Genomic DNA, 16,683 nt, shown 5'->3' with positions numbered 1-16,683 from the left:
GCTACAGATTGTTAACTGTCTACATACCAGAAGATGAGCTAAGGGTCCTTGCCACAAAATTGTTGGAGTAAGCCAACCGTATAGCCCAGCAAACAAAGGCAGTCCTGTAATTTCTAGAACCAGTGTTCTGGAAGGGGCTCTATGTGTTGACAAATAGCTTGTACTACCCCAGTCAGAACTGGAACTCTGGGATCAAATTCAGTGTGGCCGTCACTTGGTATTTGGATTATCTGATATAATTCCCAAGTAGCAAAGTCCTCTACAACTAGCCCATTGTAGATGTTTGAGCACAATGTGCTCTTCCTCTTGAACTCTGCTCAAGGAAGGCAGTTCTACCTTTCAGAGACCAGTTTTTTTTTTTTAATAATTTATTTATCGGTGAGAGACACAGAGAGAAAGAGGCAGAGACACAGGCAGAGGGAGAAGCAGGCTCCCTGTGGGGAGCCCGAGGTGGGACTCGATCCCGGGTTCCCAGGATCACACCCTGGGCTGAAGGCAGGTGCTAAACCATTGAGCCACCCAGGCTGCCCTCAGAGACCAGCTTTTCACCTTCTGTCTCTGCGGATTGGTATATTAAATACGGCCAGGAACATGGGAAGAGGTTTATGAGCACAGATCCATGCCTTTGACTCTAAATTCTCTCCTCAAGTTGGATATTTATTATCTTTTCTACTTCATGTTTTTCCAGGGAAAATGATGTGGCTGGTATTGATGTAAACATGGGCTGTCCAAAAGAGTATTCCACCAAGGTAAACTGATTTCTTTATATGCCTTACAAATGTAGAGTACAGAGTAGTGGTGACTAACAAGACATTACCTGACTCTGGAGTAGATCCTATACTAGATGGGGAAAATGCTCAAAAGGATATTATTAGGTCAACTGGCGAAATTGGAATATGGAGCATAGCAGATTAGCTACAAATATTGTATCAGGGCAGCCCCAGTGGCTCAGCGGTTTAGTGCTGCCTTTAGCCCAGGGTGTGATCCTGGAAACCCGGGATTGAGTCCCACATCGGGCTCCCAGCAGGGAGCCTGCTTCTCCCACTGCCTGTGTCTCTGCCTCTCTCTCTCTCTCTCTGTGTGTCTCTCATGAATAAATAAGTAAAATCTTTAAAAAATATATTGTATCAATATGTTTATGAAATTGATAACTCTTCTCTGGTTTTGTAAAAATATTTTTTTAATTTATTTTTTTTAATTTTAAATTGTATTGAGAGAGAGAGAGAGGGAGGGGCAGAGGGAGAGGGAGAGAGCGAATCCTAAGCAGTCTCCATGCCCAGCCCGGAGCCCAAAGTGAGGCTCAATGTCATCACTCTGAGATCATGACATGAGCTACAATCAAGAGTCGGATGCTTAACTGACTGAGACACCCAGGCACCTCGCCCCTAAGATTTTATTTTTAAGTAATCTCTACATACCCAGTATAGGTTTCAAACTCACAATTCTGGGATTGGAGTTGCATGCTCTATAGACTCAGCCAGGGAGAAGCCCCAAGAGTATCTCTATTAGAAAATACACACAAATATTTACATGTAAATATTTACATGTAAAATATGATACAATGATCAGTAACTTACCTGCAAGTGGTTCAGGACAAACTTTATTTACCTGAACATACACACATAAACACACATAAAGCACTCATGCCTGAGTAATTAGTGATGTAAATGTTAAAAGGGAAAAAAAAAATGTTAAAAGGAAAAAATGTGAACAGGGCTTTGGTTTTTCATGAAAAAAAAACCAAGATGTACATTAAAAAAAGAAAAAAAGGATGCAGTATATGTGTGCCCGTTGTCATATCAGAAAATCAGACCACAGTGTTAGGGCAGTTCAGAAAATGGAGTGGAAAGGCAGCCCTTAATATCTTAATAGGGAAATGTGGTCCTCGATGAGGAGATTTGGGACCCTGAAGGCAGAGGAAGTGGTACAAGCAGGGGCCTGGAGGCCAATATGAGATAGAGGCAGAGAGCCTTGGTTTGACCAGAGCTGGAGAGTAGAAGACAAAGAGGAAATAGGAGCACAGGATTGAAAATCTTGGTTAGGACCAAGTTAGCTGAACGTGGACTTTTGATATTTCTGGCCTTTTGGCACAGAGAAGGCATGTGATCAGAAACTTCATTCCCCAGGGGAAACCAGTGTTACTATTTTCTTGAGTGTCTTTCCAAATATATTCTGTGATAGAAATACTTAGAAATACTAATTTGAAAGCCATGTCTGGTACATTTGAGTGGAAATTGGGCTAGAGGTAAGGACACAGGTTTAGGAGATGAGTGTCCTGGGTGCAATGGAGAGATCAGGGATAGAGAGAGGAGAAGTGAAACACAGAATTTGATAGGACTTGGCAATTGATTGGACTGGGCGTGGGAAGGTGAGGTAAGTATTTGGGGTAGAGGGAGGAAAGACCAGTAACCAGGAGGACAGTTTGTCTTCAATGTGATTGGGACTGCTGGAGGGAAAGCATGTTTGGGACAGATAACAAGGACAGCTTGGGGTTGGCTGCATGTGAGGCCCCAGAGGGAGTTCTGTGGGGCTGCCGCTGGGAAACTTATCACAGGGTGTGCAGTCATGATCTGCATTGTAGACATAGCAGAGGTCCCCCTGGTTCCCTTGCCCAGAGTCAGCCACTCTGTTCCCAGGAGTTTAGTGGCTTGAGAACTTTGGCTTTAGGCCAGGAGGTAAAAGATTACTTGAGGGAAAGGCTCTTTTGGATGCTTGAAAACCATAGGGCCTACTTCAAGGAATTATGGAAGTTTAAAATTGTCTATGAGAAGTTGAAAACTTGGGACCTTGTTTTGCTGTCTTCTAATTACTCCTTTATGCTCTGAGATAATATAAAGCATAGAGCCTAAATTATTGGCATTATCTCCCTGATACATTGTAGAATGAAAAAGCAAGGAGCCAAATTAGATAAGATGTACCACCATCTATATATGAGGGATAGGGAATGAATTATTTATATATATTTACATTTCTCTTCATAGAATATTTTTGGAAAGACTCACAAGAAACTAGTGTTTTCCCTAGGGAAGGTAACCAAGTTTTTATTTGGTTTGGCATGAGTAATAAATTCCTATTGTAGGGGTGCTCCTCAAAATAACTAACAACTGGCACAGCACTGGTCCTGGCCAGTCAGAACAGATACGTACCAGTATGCTATACCAGTATATACCACCTGAATAGCGATGGTTAAAAAATTGAAGCCTTATAAAAAGCATAAATTGAAAAGCTTTCCATTTCTCAGGGAAGGAGAGTTCTTATTTTTACCCTTTTGAACCTTTAAAATTTTTAATGTGTTATGTATTCAAAAAAGCAAATAAATAAGTTAAATAGAAAGGAAGGAAGGAAGGAAGGAAATACTCATTGACAAAGCTATTGTTGTGGGAGGGCTGGATTTTAGATCATGTGATTCCACAAGGCAGGGCTGGATAGTGTGTCGGGTGGATAGACGGAGCCAGGATAAGTGGCTGGGACTCTCTTAAGGCTTCTAAGGTTTGTATCTGTAGCCAAGGTAGGCCAGGGCTGGTAGCTCCTCTGCCCTTTCCATTTTCCTCTGAAATGCAGACTCAGGCTAGCCGAGTCTGCGGGTGGTTCAGGTTCTCTGATTCTAATCTATCATCCTTAAATATGAAATTAAACTGTAATAAGCAAACTTCAAACTTCTGAGCATATCTTATGAGCATTCATTAGATCGCAGTCTATATACTGACAAGAGATTTATTTATTAGATTTGTTTTTTTTTTCCCCTTTACCTCATTTTTAACAAGTTCAGCTTTGTTAACATCCTCCCCTTTGCTGATTATTAAAGTAATTCATACCATTGTCCAGAACTTAGGTGATAAAGAAAAGTAAAAAAAAAAAGACCAATCATCAATAACCCCGCCATCAAAAGAGACAACTACTATTGTTAATGTCAAGATTTAAGTGGCTCTGCAGGTTGTTGGTTTTCATCAGCTGGGGCTTTTGCTAGGGTTTGATGTTGGTCTGGAGCATTGTTGCTAGCAAGGAAGAAGAGCCTGGACAAGGTTTGCAGGTTATGTTCCTCTAAGTGGCTTTGCTGGCAGTGATGGTACTAAAACAAGTGTTGGTAGCGTAGGACGAAGGTGCATTGGATCTCATTCCAAAGGGAGAATGATTCATTGCTTTCTTAAGGGGTTGCCATATTGTGGGGTTTAGTTTATTAAGACTCTGAGACCTTGGGTAAGGAATGGGCATTCCTGAAAAACAACTTTTGTGGGACCCACTTGCTGATAGATCTGTGGGTTTTGCTAAGAGGATCAGAGTGATGAGTTTTAGAATTTATCAAACTCTGATCCCTGACATTGTGGTCATGGATGCTGCTACTTTCCTGCTTGACCAAAAGTGCCAATTGTGAGGGTACCTTGGTCTCTTGCCTGTGAGTGCTGGGGCGATGCCGGGTTGCCACACCGTGGGGATAGACCACTCTCCTCCAGCCATAAGAAGACCCTCTGTGTGCTTTTTCCTTAGGGAGGAATGGGAGCTGCTCTGCTATCAGACCCTGACAAGATTGAGAAGGTAAGTCCTGCAGGAGTGAAAGCAGAGGTCTTAAACATGCCTGTGAATAGAGATGTCTTTAACAACCCTCCCCCAACCAATGCCCCCTTCCCCCAAGATTAGTGAATCAGTTACTCAGTTACTCTACCTGGAGTCTGGAATTTTTTTTTTTTTTTTTTAAGATTTATTTATTTGAGAGAGAGAATGAGTGAGAGTGCATGATTGGGAAGGGCAGAGGGAGAGAGAGAGAATCTGAAGCAGATTCTGCTGAGTGCAGAGGGATAGTGGCTTGATCCCACAACCCCGAGGTCACAACGTGAACTGAAACCAGGAGTCAGTCACTTAACCAACTGTGCCACCCAGGCACCCTCCCCCTCCCATCTTTTTATTTATTTTATTTTAGTTTATTTTTTAAAGATTTAATTTATTTATTCATGAGAGACACAGAGAGAGAGAGGCAGAGACACAGGCAGAGGGAGAAGCAGGCTCCATGCGGGGAGCCCGATGCGGGACTCGATCCCAGGACCCCGGGATCACGACCTGAGCCAAAGACAGACGCCCAACCCCTGAGCCATCCAAGTGCTCCCCCTTCCCACCTTTTTAAGGTAAGCTCTGTGCCAACATGAGGCTTGAACTCTGACCCCGAAATCCAAAGTCATTCGCTCTACGACTGAGTCAGCCAGGTGCCCCCTGGAGTCTGGAAAAGTTTTGAAAGGCTACCCAGTGATTGTGACATACAGCCAGATTTCGGAACATCTGAGAGAGCATACAAGAGCCTTGGAGTTCCTCAAAAGTCCAAGGCTTAGGGACAGGTCACCTGAGAGCCAGGTAGCTTGAGGAGTCATTTAGAGCCTCCTGTGTATGGCCTGTTCTCTCTTCTGAGGAGATCATGAGAGCATAGGCCAGGCTACCCGTGGATTGTGGACAGACTCAATGGCAGTGGGGGTGGGATGGCCTCTCCCAGGGGGCTTGCTGAGAGCAGCTGTGGGTCCCCTCCCTACTGGTAGAGTCTGTCATCAGCCTTTGAGAGTCAGGCCAGTGTCATCTGAGGTGAGCTGACGTTGGTCCCCTCTGGTCCCCTTCCCTTGGTGATTCCAAAGGCCAGGTTTATGAGGCACTGTCGACAGGTTGGCATTGCTGCCCAGTGTTGTGAGCTGCCAAGGCCTGTAAGGGTGACATTTCTGCAGCACCATTTATACCTTTTACTTTTTTCTCAGTCCACCAGCTCTCTCCTTGTTGCTCTTCTTAGTTCCTTTATTTTCATTCTCCATTCCCGCTTCCCTGTCTGGGCTTTAAGCCTCCAAGTGCCTCGCATAGGCTAGAGCAACTTGGAATAAGGCACTACCAAGAAAAGCTGCCATTTCTTGTGTTGGCTGCTGTATTGCAGGTCAGCCATGTATATTCCTCAGCCCCACTGTCTTTGGCATATTGGAAGACCAGTGTGTTGATGGGCTTGGTGCTTTTTCATTTTTCCCATGTGTAGATAGGATATATATATATATAGACACACACACACACACACACACATAGGCACATTATGTATGTTATATGTAACTATATAATAATATATGTGTAATCACATATTATATGATGATTACATATATAATGTGCTTATGTATGCATGTATATATATTCAGTTTGTTCCTCAAGCCTCTTGAAGTAGACAGGGGAGGCATTTGTTATGTCAATATGATTAAGAATAGTAAAACTGAAGCACAGAGATATAAAAATAATTGGCTCAAGATTATGTAGCAAATAGCTGGCAGAGCCAAGGCTAGAGCCATGATCTTGGGACCCCTAGCCCAGTATCAGTTGCCCCCTCTTGATGGTACCTCAGTTTAACGGTGCCTGGGTATAGTTTATAAGTGTCTAGCTACGGGTCAGTAGACATCTGGATTTAGGAACCTCCAGTCAGACATCTCTGCAGAATGGAGTGGATTTGGACAACTGTGGATGTTCAGCTCATCACCACACTTAGGGGAGAGGCCCCAGTGTTAGGTGGTTTTGCTTTACATCATGTGCCCACAGACATTACCCTATCCTCCAGCCTCCTGGCTGCTCCCTCCCATACTGTTGGCTCTGTCTTCTCCACTGCACCTCTTTGGAAAAGGCACATTTCATACATGAGGCAGCAGAGTTACACTGCTCAGTTTATTCCATTCCTTTTCTGTTTGGTGGAGTGGTTCGATGGGCTAGGTTGGCTAGTGGTTGTGGTTTGCCTCACGGAGGGGAGGTTGTAGGCTTCCACAACAAAGCCAGATGGGGCCTAAGAGTAGTGGGCTGGATTAGATACAGGTTCAAATTCAGCTGGCAGACTGGGGGACCTGGGTGAGAGCTTTGTGAGTTCTTCCAGGCTGGTGTTTTAGGTCCATGGTTCTGTCTCTGGGAGCATTTCAGGATGACCTGCAGCATTTTTTCAAAACAAAGATACTTGTTTGGGTGATGAAGAATTTTGGAAATAGGAGGTGGTGATGGTTATATAACATTGCAAATATAATTAATGCCACTGAATTATACACTTAAAAATGGCTAAAATGGGAAATTTTATGCTATATATATTTGACAATGATGATGATGATGATGATGATAATAATAATAATAAAGGATTCTATAGGATTTTATCTGTTGAGAATTCTGTATACTCTTGGGCTGGGAGGGAGTATGAATTAGTCTTTTAAAAAGACTTCCTAGAAAAAATTAAAAAAAAATAAACTTCTAGGTAACTCTGATGTATCCTCCCTAGACTAAGAAGCTCAGTTTTAGACTCTAGGTTAGTAATATCCTCTCTTTCACCCAATATTCTCTCTGCCCAAGATTTCCTGTCCCCCCTCCCTCGGGTGCTCAGGGCATTCCCCTCTGCTCTGTACACTTGGGCTATGACTAACAATTGGTGGGGCTCAGTTCTCAGTGATTCCTAAACCTATGTTCTCCCATCCACCTTTCTACCCATTCCACAACAACCAGGGGAGCTACGAGTCTGCTTTTCCCGAGTCAGCTAGTAGATCTGGTGAGATGAGCCTTCCTGTGGGTAGATGTGCCATGTTACCTGTGTTAGGAGCTTATCTCAGGTCCTTCTCCCCCACAGACTTGCACACCACAGAGATGGGTGGCGTGACTTGGGTCTGGTAGAGTTGAGTCCGGCAGGGTTCATGCTAGAGCCTAGCCAGAAACAGTCTCTATTCACTTGGTCCCCTCAATGTGACCCTTGCAGGTGGCTGGGGATTTTGATTACTAATTTCCTTCCTGATTCTGAAAATGCACATGAAATGAACAGAAATACCAAAGAAAGTGCTTAGAGCTACTTGGATGAAATTCGGCAAAGGAAGTTCTGCAAAACAGAGAACTGGATCAAACCAGCTGATGTTGCTTTAGTCACGAAACTTCAGGGGATTCTAAGTCAGCACTAGCAGAGGAACCTTCCAGAGATGGTACTGCCAGCCTGAGGGATAAGACTAGAAGGAGAATTTTTATTGTGTATCTCAGTGGATCTGGCAGTCTACCCTCCTTAAACGGTAGTTTGCCCCCTTAAAGCCTGCCAGAGTGACCCTAGGACCACAGGCCCAGTCTGCCTCCCAGGGCAGCATCCAGGGACTTTTCTTTTTTGCCAGTTCCTGGCATTTGTGCTTAGGCTAGTAGGCCCTCTCTTGCCCATGATCTGTCTACCTGCCTTGTCAGCCCAGCCTCTTGGTCTGATGTCTTCAAGAGAGGTTTGCCTCAGCTGAGGCCTGAGAGAAAGGCCTCCTAGAGTGGTTCTTGCAGTCTGGCTCTCTGCTGCCCCCACTTGTCTAGAACCAAGACTGACAGCAGCTGCATGAGTGTCCCCTGTGCCCTGATGGCAATCCAGTTCTTGGAAGAGGGCTCTTGGGATCACCTTCCCTCCAGCTTGCCTAACTTGAATTTGTTTTTAGTTTTTTAAAAATTATTATTTTAAAGTAATCTCTACACCCAATGTGGGGCTCGAACTTACAGCCTTGAGATCAAGAGTTGGAGGCTCTACAACTGAGCAGCCAGGCACTTCTAGCCTGAAATTTTTAATGAGGGAAGAATATAGTAATGTGACAGATGTTCATTGTCATCTTGATCATGTCTCTTGATCTCTGATTCATATGAGATCTGGCATTGCTTACTTCTCTTGACTCTTTCCTATGTGACTTCTTGGTCTTTCTTTGAAAAGTCCTTTGCAGTTATTGTGCAAATTAGTGCTTTTCAATGTGTTGAATATGTTATATTTTCCTTTGCCAATTTTGCTTCTGTGTATCCAACTCACCTAAAGAGAGTCGCATGAGGACAGGGCCTAGGCAGGACCTGTACAACCTTCCTGGTTCTCTTACTTGGAAGATCTTGGAACAGCACTCAGAGAACATTGCCTTCAATCAGGAAAGAAGCTGTTGGCCATGTCTTCTCAACCAGGATGAGGCCTCAGAATTATGTTGACGAAGGAGTGTGTTTTTTAAAATTTGAAAAGATTTTCTAGTTTTATTGAGAAATTGACATACATCACTGTCTAAGTTTAAGGCATACAGCATGATGGTTTGATTTACTTATATTGTTAAGTGGTTACCACAGTAAGCTGCACTGTATTCTGTATCCATCATCTCATATAGCTACAATAAAATGAAAATTAGAAAACTCTTCTCAAACTCACATTGTCAACTATACTATAAAGATAAAAACAAAACAAAACACACTTTGTCTTTGTGATGAGAACTCTTAAGATCCTCTCTCTTAAAACTTTCCTGGATATCATACAGCAGTGTTAGCTGCAGACGTTATATTGTACATTATATGCCTAGTACTTAATTGGAAGTTTGTACCTTTTGACCATCTTTCTCTAATTCCCCCTCCCAATACCTCTGGTAACCATAAATTTGGTTTCTTTTTCTAGGAGCTTTGCTTTTTTATTAGCTTCCATGTATAAGTGAGATCATACCATATTTGTTTTCTCTGACTTATTTTATTTAGCAGAATGCCTTCAAGGTCCATCCATGTTTTTTGCAGATGGTAGGATTTCCTTACTTTTTATGGCTGAATAATATAGAGCCTTTTTGAAAATACATATTCCTAAGCCCTGCCTCTAGAGACTCGGGGTAGAATCTAAGATTCTGTGTTTCTTAAGCTCTCCAGATGATTTTTTTTTTAAGATTTTATTTATGAGAGACACAGAGAGAGGCAGAGGCATAGGCATGGGGAGAAGCAGGCATCCCGTTGGGAGCCTTATGTGGTACTCAATCCCAGGACCCCGGGATCGCGCCTTGAGCCAAAGGCAGATGCTCAACCACTGAGCCACCCAGGTCTCCCATCTCCAGATGATTCTGATGTTTGCCTGGCAAAAGGTTTACTGTGTTCTTCATAGACATGCATGCAGACCCATTCATTCATTCATTTATCAAATATATGTATACCACAGTATACCAGGCAAGGGGCTTCTGGTGCTGGGGTGCCAGTGTAGGAAAGGAAGGACACATACATGAACATGGACTTGTCCATGCCATGGTGATGCCAAGGTCTGTAGCACAGGTAATTAGTATGAGCAATGTGGTTATTTTTCCAGAAGAGTTTGTGTTTTCCTCTCTGCAGATCCTCAGCACTCTTGTTAAAGGGATACGCAGACCTGTGACCTGCAAGATTCGCATCCTGCCATCAGTAAGGATGATATGTTACATTTCAAGGTCCACTTTCTCTTGGGATGTTGATTTGGGGGTGGTGGATGATTCTCGAAGAGCTGAATTAGGTTTGGAGGAGAAAGCAGGGCTGAGCCCACTTTGGGAGCTGGCAGCTGTTTCCTGGGTAGCTTCAGTAACCACCCTGGGCTGTCCTCTTCCTCAGCTGGAAGATACCTTGAGCCTTGTGAAGCGGATAGAGAGGACTGGCATCGCTGCCGTCACAGTTCATGGGAGGTGAGTAGTTGCCTATCTAGTGACTGACTTGCAAAGAGGTCCTCAGGCATCACCAGACCCCAGGTGACAGCCAACTTTTCTACATATGCAGCCTGACTCTGCCTAGCTCTTTAACATCCTTTAAGTCCTGAGGGCAGTCACACCCTTTACAGGCTGGCATTCCTTGTTTCATTCAGTGAGCACCTAACTGGGTAGACACTGCCCTGAGTTTAAAGACACAGACAGAAGGAGACGAAGACTGAGTTTAAAGAGTTGAAAGACGCAAGAGGAAAGAGAAACGCCCATACCCTCAGGATGTGTAAATGGTTGAGATTGAGTGATAGGTTCAGAATTGTATCTTGCAGCCAGGAAGTGGTGGAATTAGAACTCTGATTCTGAATCTCATTTTCTTTCCATTACGTTGAGCAATGGCTTCTCCCTTGAATGATCCCAGGCAGATGGCTGTTCTTTTAAAGGCACCATCTCTTTTGTCTGCCCTTCTTGGATTTCCAGCTGTCACAATGACTGCTTGAAACAGCCCTTGTATCTGTAGCTAATGTGCTCTCTTCTGGGAGCTGTGGTGTTGCTGATGGCTACTTTTGGTTTCCCAGTCAAACTTGCTTCCTGTGTCTAGATGTGCTTTTTGTACATCCCAGGTCCACAACCTTTGGCTAGAATGATCTCTCTTCTCTGAGTGTTGTTCCTTTTGGGTTCAGGGGTCTTGTAGGAACAGTCCACATTTTGCTGGTTGTGTCTATTACAGCATTTCAGAGAAGTGAATCCGTTAACTCCAACATGTAAGAGAAAGCAGAGCTGTGCGGGTCAAAGCCAGTAGGGGGCGGTGAAAGGCCACACACATGTACACACATGTTCCTCCAGGTCACAGCAGGCTGGTTTGGGCTCCCAGCTCTGCTGCTTGTTGGCTGTGTATCCCTGGACAAATCACTTACCTCTCTGAGCAGCACATTCCCCATTTGGAAATTAAGATAATAATTTCTGCTTTATAGAGTTGTCTTGAGGCTTTTATGAGGTTGTGAATATTTAACCTTGGCACAATGACTGGCATATGGTATTCTCTGAATAAACACAGCTATTCCTTTTTGCCAGTAGTTGGAAACACCTTCTGGCCATCAAAGCTGTTGAGGATGGACTAGACTGGCTGCTGGGGGTGTGAAGAGGTGGAGGTGGAGGAGGCTTGAGGTAGTGTGGTTCCTGACCCTTTTGTTGAGGAGTGTACCAGAAGGGATGTGCCCAGGCAAGACCTGGGCACGACTTAGATCAGTATTCATTTTGTATCCCTAAGACTCACTCATACACAAGAACATCTTGCAATTGACCTTGGAAGGAGGGGCCCCAGGTTGTTGTCCTGCCTCCCCAGGGCACATTGTGACAGCCATGATCTGTGGCCCATCCTGGCTGCTGGGTCTGCCCTGTGCCAGGTGCCTCTCCCCAGGATCAGCTGTCCAACTTGGCCTCAGCATAGGCAGCTGTGTGGGAGTGGCCAGACTGAGGGCAGCAGCTGTTCCTAGTCTCGTGGGGAGGGCAGGACTGGGACAGTAGGGGCAGCATTCTTATAGCACTGTCCCTCATCTCTAGCAGAGGTGAAGGGAAGCCAGGGAAAGGCACTGTGACCTTGGGAGCCAGGCCACCCACACCAGCCGTCTGCAGCCATGCCTTACCTGCAGGCCTGCAAGAGCTGGACTTGCTTTCCCAAGAGGGGCTTATGCTGCTTTTGCCCCTTCAAATAGAGGTCATGGAGAGACATCCTTTGCAGCCCAGAACACTGTGCTTCATGGCCACATGACTTTGCTGAGGTTCAGCAGGGAGGACAGTAGGGTTTGGCTAAGGTAAACCTGTTCGAACTGTGACATAGCCTCAGCCCTTTGCCCCATCTTTTTATCTCCAAGGAAGCGGGAGGAACGACCTCAGCACCCTGTCAGCTGTGAAGCCATTAAAGCCATTGCTGAAACCCTCTCCATTCCTGTCATAGCCAAGTAAGCCTCTCTTGTTTATCATTTACTGTTTTATGCTCCACCTCACTCGGAGAGACTTGAGGTAGCCTACAAAAAAGGACTGAGATAGCATTAAAAAATGACCTAAGGGAAAAGGAAAAAAGGGTGGGACAAAAAAATGAGGTTGGGCATGAGGCTGAAAAGTACCTGTTGAGTCCCCTAGCCTATGGTAAGTGGCTGGGGTTGGTGTGCAGCAGGCAGGGCATTCTGATGGATGGGTTGAGGTAAGGAGTGTTCAGGGAACAGGGAAAGTGAGAAGGTGGCCACTGAGGTAGGCCCAGGGGAAAGTGATGTCACACCCAGAGTTAGGTGTGCAGGGTGGAGGGTGAGTAGTCACAAGCCAGAGTGTACAGAGATATGGCTCAGGGGGCATAAGGCAGGTTACAATCCAAAGCATTCTCGGCAGCTATCGGACCAGGAACTGAAATGGGTAGTTGTGAGGTATCAATGACTAGCCCAGAGGCTTAGTAGTAAGACAGTGTCCAGTTGTCATTGGGGAGCTGGCTGTGTGGACCAGTCGGGAGTCCAGTGTAGCCTTGCACCTTACGATGCACAGAGCCTGATGGCAGGATGGGAACAGAGAGGTTCCAAAGTCCCGAAGCCCTGATGAAAGGCATACCTGACTGGTGGGAAGGAGGGAGGGAAGTAAAGTCGAGGGTGTTAGCCAGGCCTGGTTGTCCCTAGGCCAAGAAGTTGTAGGAGTGGCTTAGAGAGGGTAGGGCTACTCAAGAGCCTGGATCCCATTGCTGCTGCTGCCACCTGAGGGTCTTCCTCATAATACTTATAATGCTGTCTCTGGATTGAGATTGTCATCCAACTCCTAATGGAACAGATGCAAACAGAGCGGTTTCCAAGGAGGCCCTTGGGGCCTCAGAGTGGCAGGAAGGGAAATTGCAACCAAACTGGGCCTCCTTTCTTCATCTCTACTGTGTCTGTGGTTTTTGACCTACCCATTAGTCAGTATATAGATGCCCCAGGCTAGGGGTTTTCCTGCGATCCCAGCATCTACTTACAGACCCATGTCTTCAGATTTGGGCTGGCTTTAGCCACTGTTTAGGATGAGGAGGAAGGAAAGTAAAAATCTCTGGGACATGGTAAGTGCAAGGCCTGGTTCTAGGCTTTTTCACTGTGTTATTTTATTTGGTGTTCCTGACCCCTTAGCGGGGTGTGTATTATGACCTCCAGGCTCTCAAAGTGCTCATAGCTAAAGGATTTGGCCCAAACCACACAATAAGTAGCAGTTCTGGGAGTTGTCATTTTCTGAAACTGCTGGTATGAGGGTGGGGACACCCCTTACTCCCCTATTGCCTTTCAGTGGAGGATCTCATGACCACATCCAAAAGTATTTGGACATAGAGGACTTTCGACAAGCTACAGCAGCCTCTTCAGTGATGGTTGCCCGAGCCGCCATGTGGAACCCATCCATCTTTCTCAAGGAGGGTTTGCGACCCCTGGAGGAAGTCATGCAGAAGTACATCCGATATGTACGTCTATGTGCTTTTTTCAAAAGAAACATTTCTTACTGTCTGCCACATTCCTGCAAAAAGTGCTTTGGGTGAGCCCCCAGGCCCCAGCAGCCCTGTTGTTCCTCTCCCTTTTTTTTTTTTTTTTTTTTTTTTTTTTAGTTCTTGTAACGTAGCATTGGGTTTCCCTGACTGCAACGTGAAGAGAGTGTGCTGGGGAGGCGTGCCCCTATCATTACCTCCTTCTAAAGCTTTCTAGGTGTGAGGGTCATAGTAAGGACCCCTGGATTCAGGATGCTACCAGGGCTCAAACATATGATATCTTTCGCTTTCTCTCTCATTACGCTCCCCCCCCCCCCCCAAATATACATGTATGCACAATGACAGTGGATCTGTGTCAGGAAGACATTCATGCCAATGGGTTGGCACTTGAGCAGCCATTTAGCCAGGAGGAGCCATTGTAACTGTTGTTGAGGACAGATTATCTCTGTAGAGACTTCTCTCTGGTCATGAGTCAGAATCACTTCTAAAACTCTTTTCTTGCTAATTCCCAGAAACCTTTAACCCTTGATTTAGGGACTAGCTTAACTTTAACCCTCTAATTAGGGACTAGCCTTTTCCTCTCACTGAGAATTTGTTGGTAGTGCCAAAGGCATTTCCCTCTATAGGAACTTTCTGACCAGTTCATCTGCCCTGTGCATTAGGCACAATCCTGGAATTCTATGACTCTGATTAGCTGTACATGTCTGTAGGCAGAGATATTGGACTTCTAATTCTTCAGTGCATTGGGTCTGAGCAGATAGTCCAGCCCTCATCTTCTTCAATCCTGGAGCTCACACCTTCCTGGGAAAGTCAAGAGCTTCTTAGATCCTCAGACTGCCCATGCCCTCTTCAGTTGTGGCTGCCCAACAACTGGGTATCCCCAAGACTGTGCAAGCTGGGGATGGGGAGGCCCTGAGGCTTCTGTCCAAAAATGGGCGGTTTCTGCCCAAGAGCCTCCCTTGCTTGATGCTACAGCCCTCATCTCCTGGGTTCCAGGTGTCCTGTTGGGCAAGTTGGTGACCACCAAGGCTCCCCAGTACTCTGGGTCAGCCAGAGACAAGGAGGGCTTACTTTAGCCCAGGCCACCTGTGCTAGCTCTTGCAGCTGGGTGGTATGTCTGTAGCAGAGAAGATACACTCAGCGCTGCTCCCTGGGTAAAGGTGATATTATCTTTTTTTTTTTTTTTAATATTTTATTTTATTTATTTATTTATTTTTAATTTTTTTATTTATTATGATAGTCACAGAGAGAGAGAGAGGCAGAGACACAGGCAGAGGGAGAAGCAGGCTCCATGCACCGGGAGCCCGATGTGGGATTCGATCCCGGGTCTCCAGGATCGCGCCCTGGGCCAAAGGCAGGCGCCAAACCGCTGCGCCACCCAGGGATCCCTAAAGGTGATATTATCATTCCTACTCAGTCTATCCTTTGGCAGCTCCTCAAGAGCTATTGTCCTGGAGGAAGGGAGTGGCTTTCAAGCATAGGCAGGGCTGTTTCTGGACCAGCCAGGTGCTTTCTGTCCCAGACAAACTCAATCAAGGCCTTGCCACTAGCTGGGGCTTACCAACGTATCTCTGCTTTGTCCTCAGCATGTCAGGGCACCTTCCCAGGCACTGAAGATATAGGCCCAGTTGAAGATATTAGAAGAGTGTAGGCGGCAAGGGCTGGGATGGTGTTCTACAGGGACAGGGCACTCTTTTTTTTTAAAGATTTATTTTTATTTATTTATGATAGACATAGAGAGAGAGAGAGGCAGAGACACAGGCAGAGGGAGAAGCAGGCTCCATGCTGGGAGCCCGATGCGGGACTTGATCCTGGGACTCCAGGATCGCGCCCTGGGCCAAAGGCAGGCGTGAAACCACTGAGTCACCCCGAGATCCCGGGCCAGGGCACTCTTTACCCACTGCTTTTCTGTCTGCCCCAGCCACGCAGGCTTCTAGTGTGTATCCCTGTGTAGCCAGCCTGCCTCCCTAAGCCTGCATTTGTCAGGAGTCGTGGTAACAGCTGCACCACACGCTTGTGAGGTTTGTGAAGCTCAATGAGGTGACAAGTCATATGGGAATATGACTGGTGGATTGTGCTGTGCTTTCCCATGCAAGCATATATTGGAGACCGGTCATTTAAGATGTGGGAAAGGAAGGTATTCACTGTGTATAGAAATAGAAGAATCTCGCCCCTGTCCTGGTGCTGCTCCTGCCACATCAGAATTTGACTTGTTCCCCCTCCCTGCCCTGGAAGGGCAGCAGGTCCTCTGTAGTGGCCTGTGGTGGCTGCAGCAGGAGGGGCTCCCTACACACCTAGACTTCCTTCAGGCTGTCTAGTCAAGTGTGCTCCTAATCCTTATCTCGGCTATGACTCTTGAGCTTTGTACTGCTAACTAGAGGAGTAGATGGTTAAGATGGAAGTGGCTTTTCTCAGGGGCTCATATTACCTCAGGTGCAAGCACACCTCTCATGCCTCCTTAAAGCCCCTTTCTCTGCCATCAGGGCATAGCCTGGGCAGCAAGTGGGCTCATGCTGGTTCTTCCCTCAGGCTGTACAGTATGAAAACCACTACACCAACACCAAGTACTGCTTGTGCCAGATGCTGCGAGAACAGTTGGAATCACCCCAGGGAAGGTTGCTCCATGCCGCCCAGTCTTCCCAGGAAATTTGGTGAGAGGGGCAATGGCTGTCCTTCATTCCTTACAGACGTTGCCCGGACTTGACTATGAGCTCTAAGCTGACTATCAGGGACCAGGGATACAGCTTCTGGAAATGGATGTACAGGAGTGGGATGGTG

At 45.9% G+C, this 16,683-nt stretch overlaps 1 protein-coding gene across 9 annotated transcripts in view; it reads left to right on the top strand.

Annotated features, from left to right (window-relative positions):
* Positions 1-16,683, top strand: part of DUS2 (dihydrouridine synthase 2) — a 50,108-nt gene that overhangs the window by 28,758 nt on the left and 4,667 nt on the right. For 8 of the 9 annotated variants that reach the window (XM_026011548.2, XM_026011543.2, XM_072731646.1 and 5 more), the window contains 7 exons: positions 689-749; positions 4,486-4,533; positions 10,090-10,155; positions 10,339-10,409; positions 12,296-12,382; positions 13,716-13,884; positions 16,435-16,556. In XM_026011548.2, the coding sequence (XP_025867333.1) occupies positions 689-749; positions 4,486-4,533; positions 10,090-10,155; positions 10,339-10,409; positions 12,296-12,382; positions 13,716-13,884; positions 16,435-16,556 (624 nt within the window). Of the gene's footprint in view, positions 1-688; positions 750-4,485; positions 5,118-10,089; positions 10,156-10,338; positions 10,410-12,295; positions 12,383-13,715; positions 13,885-16,434; positions 16,557-16,683 lie in introns of all 9 variants that reach the window. The other variant, XM_072731649.1, reaches the window with a different exon arrangement.

The sequence above is a fragment of the Vulpes vulpes genome, chromosome 12 (genome assembly GCF_048418805.1).
Source record: "Vulpes vulpes isolate BD-2025 chromosome 12, VulVul3, whole genome shotgun sequence".
In the NCBI taxonomy this organism is placed as follows: Eukaryota; Metazoa; Chordata; class Mammalia; order Carnivora; family Canidae; genus Vulpes; species Vulpes vulpes.
The sequence above is the reverse complement of the archived record's forward strand: the minus strand, read 5'-3'. Positions and strand labels throughout refer to the sequence as shown.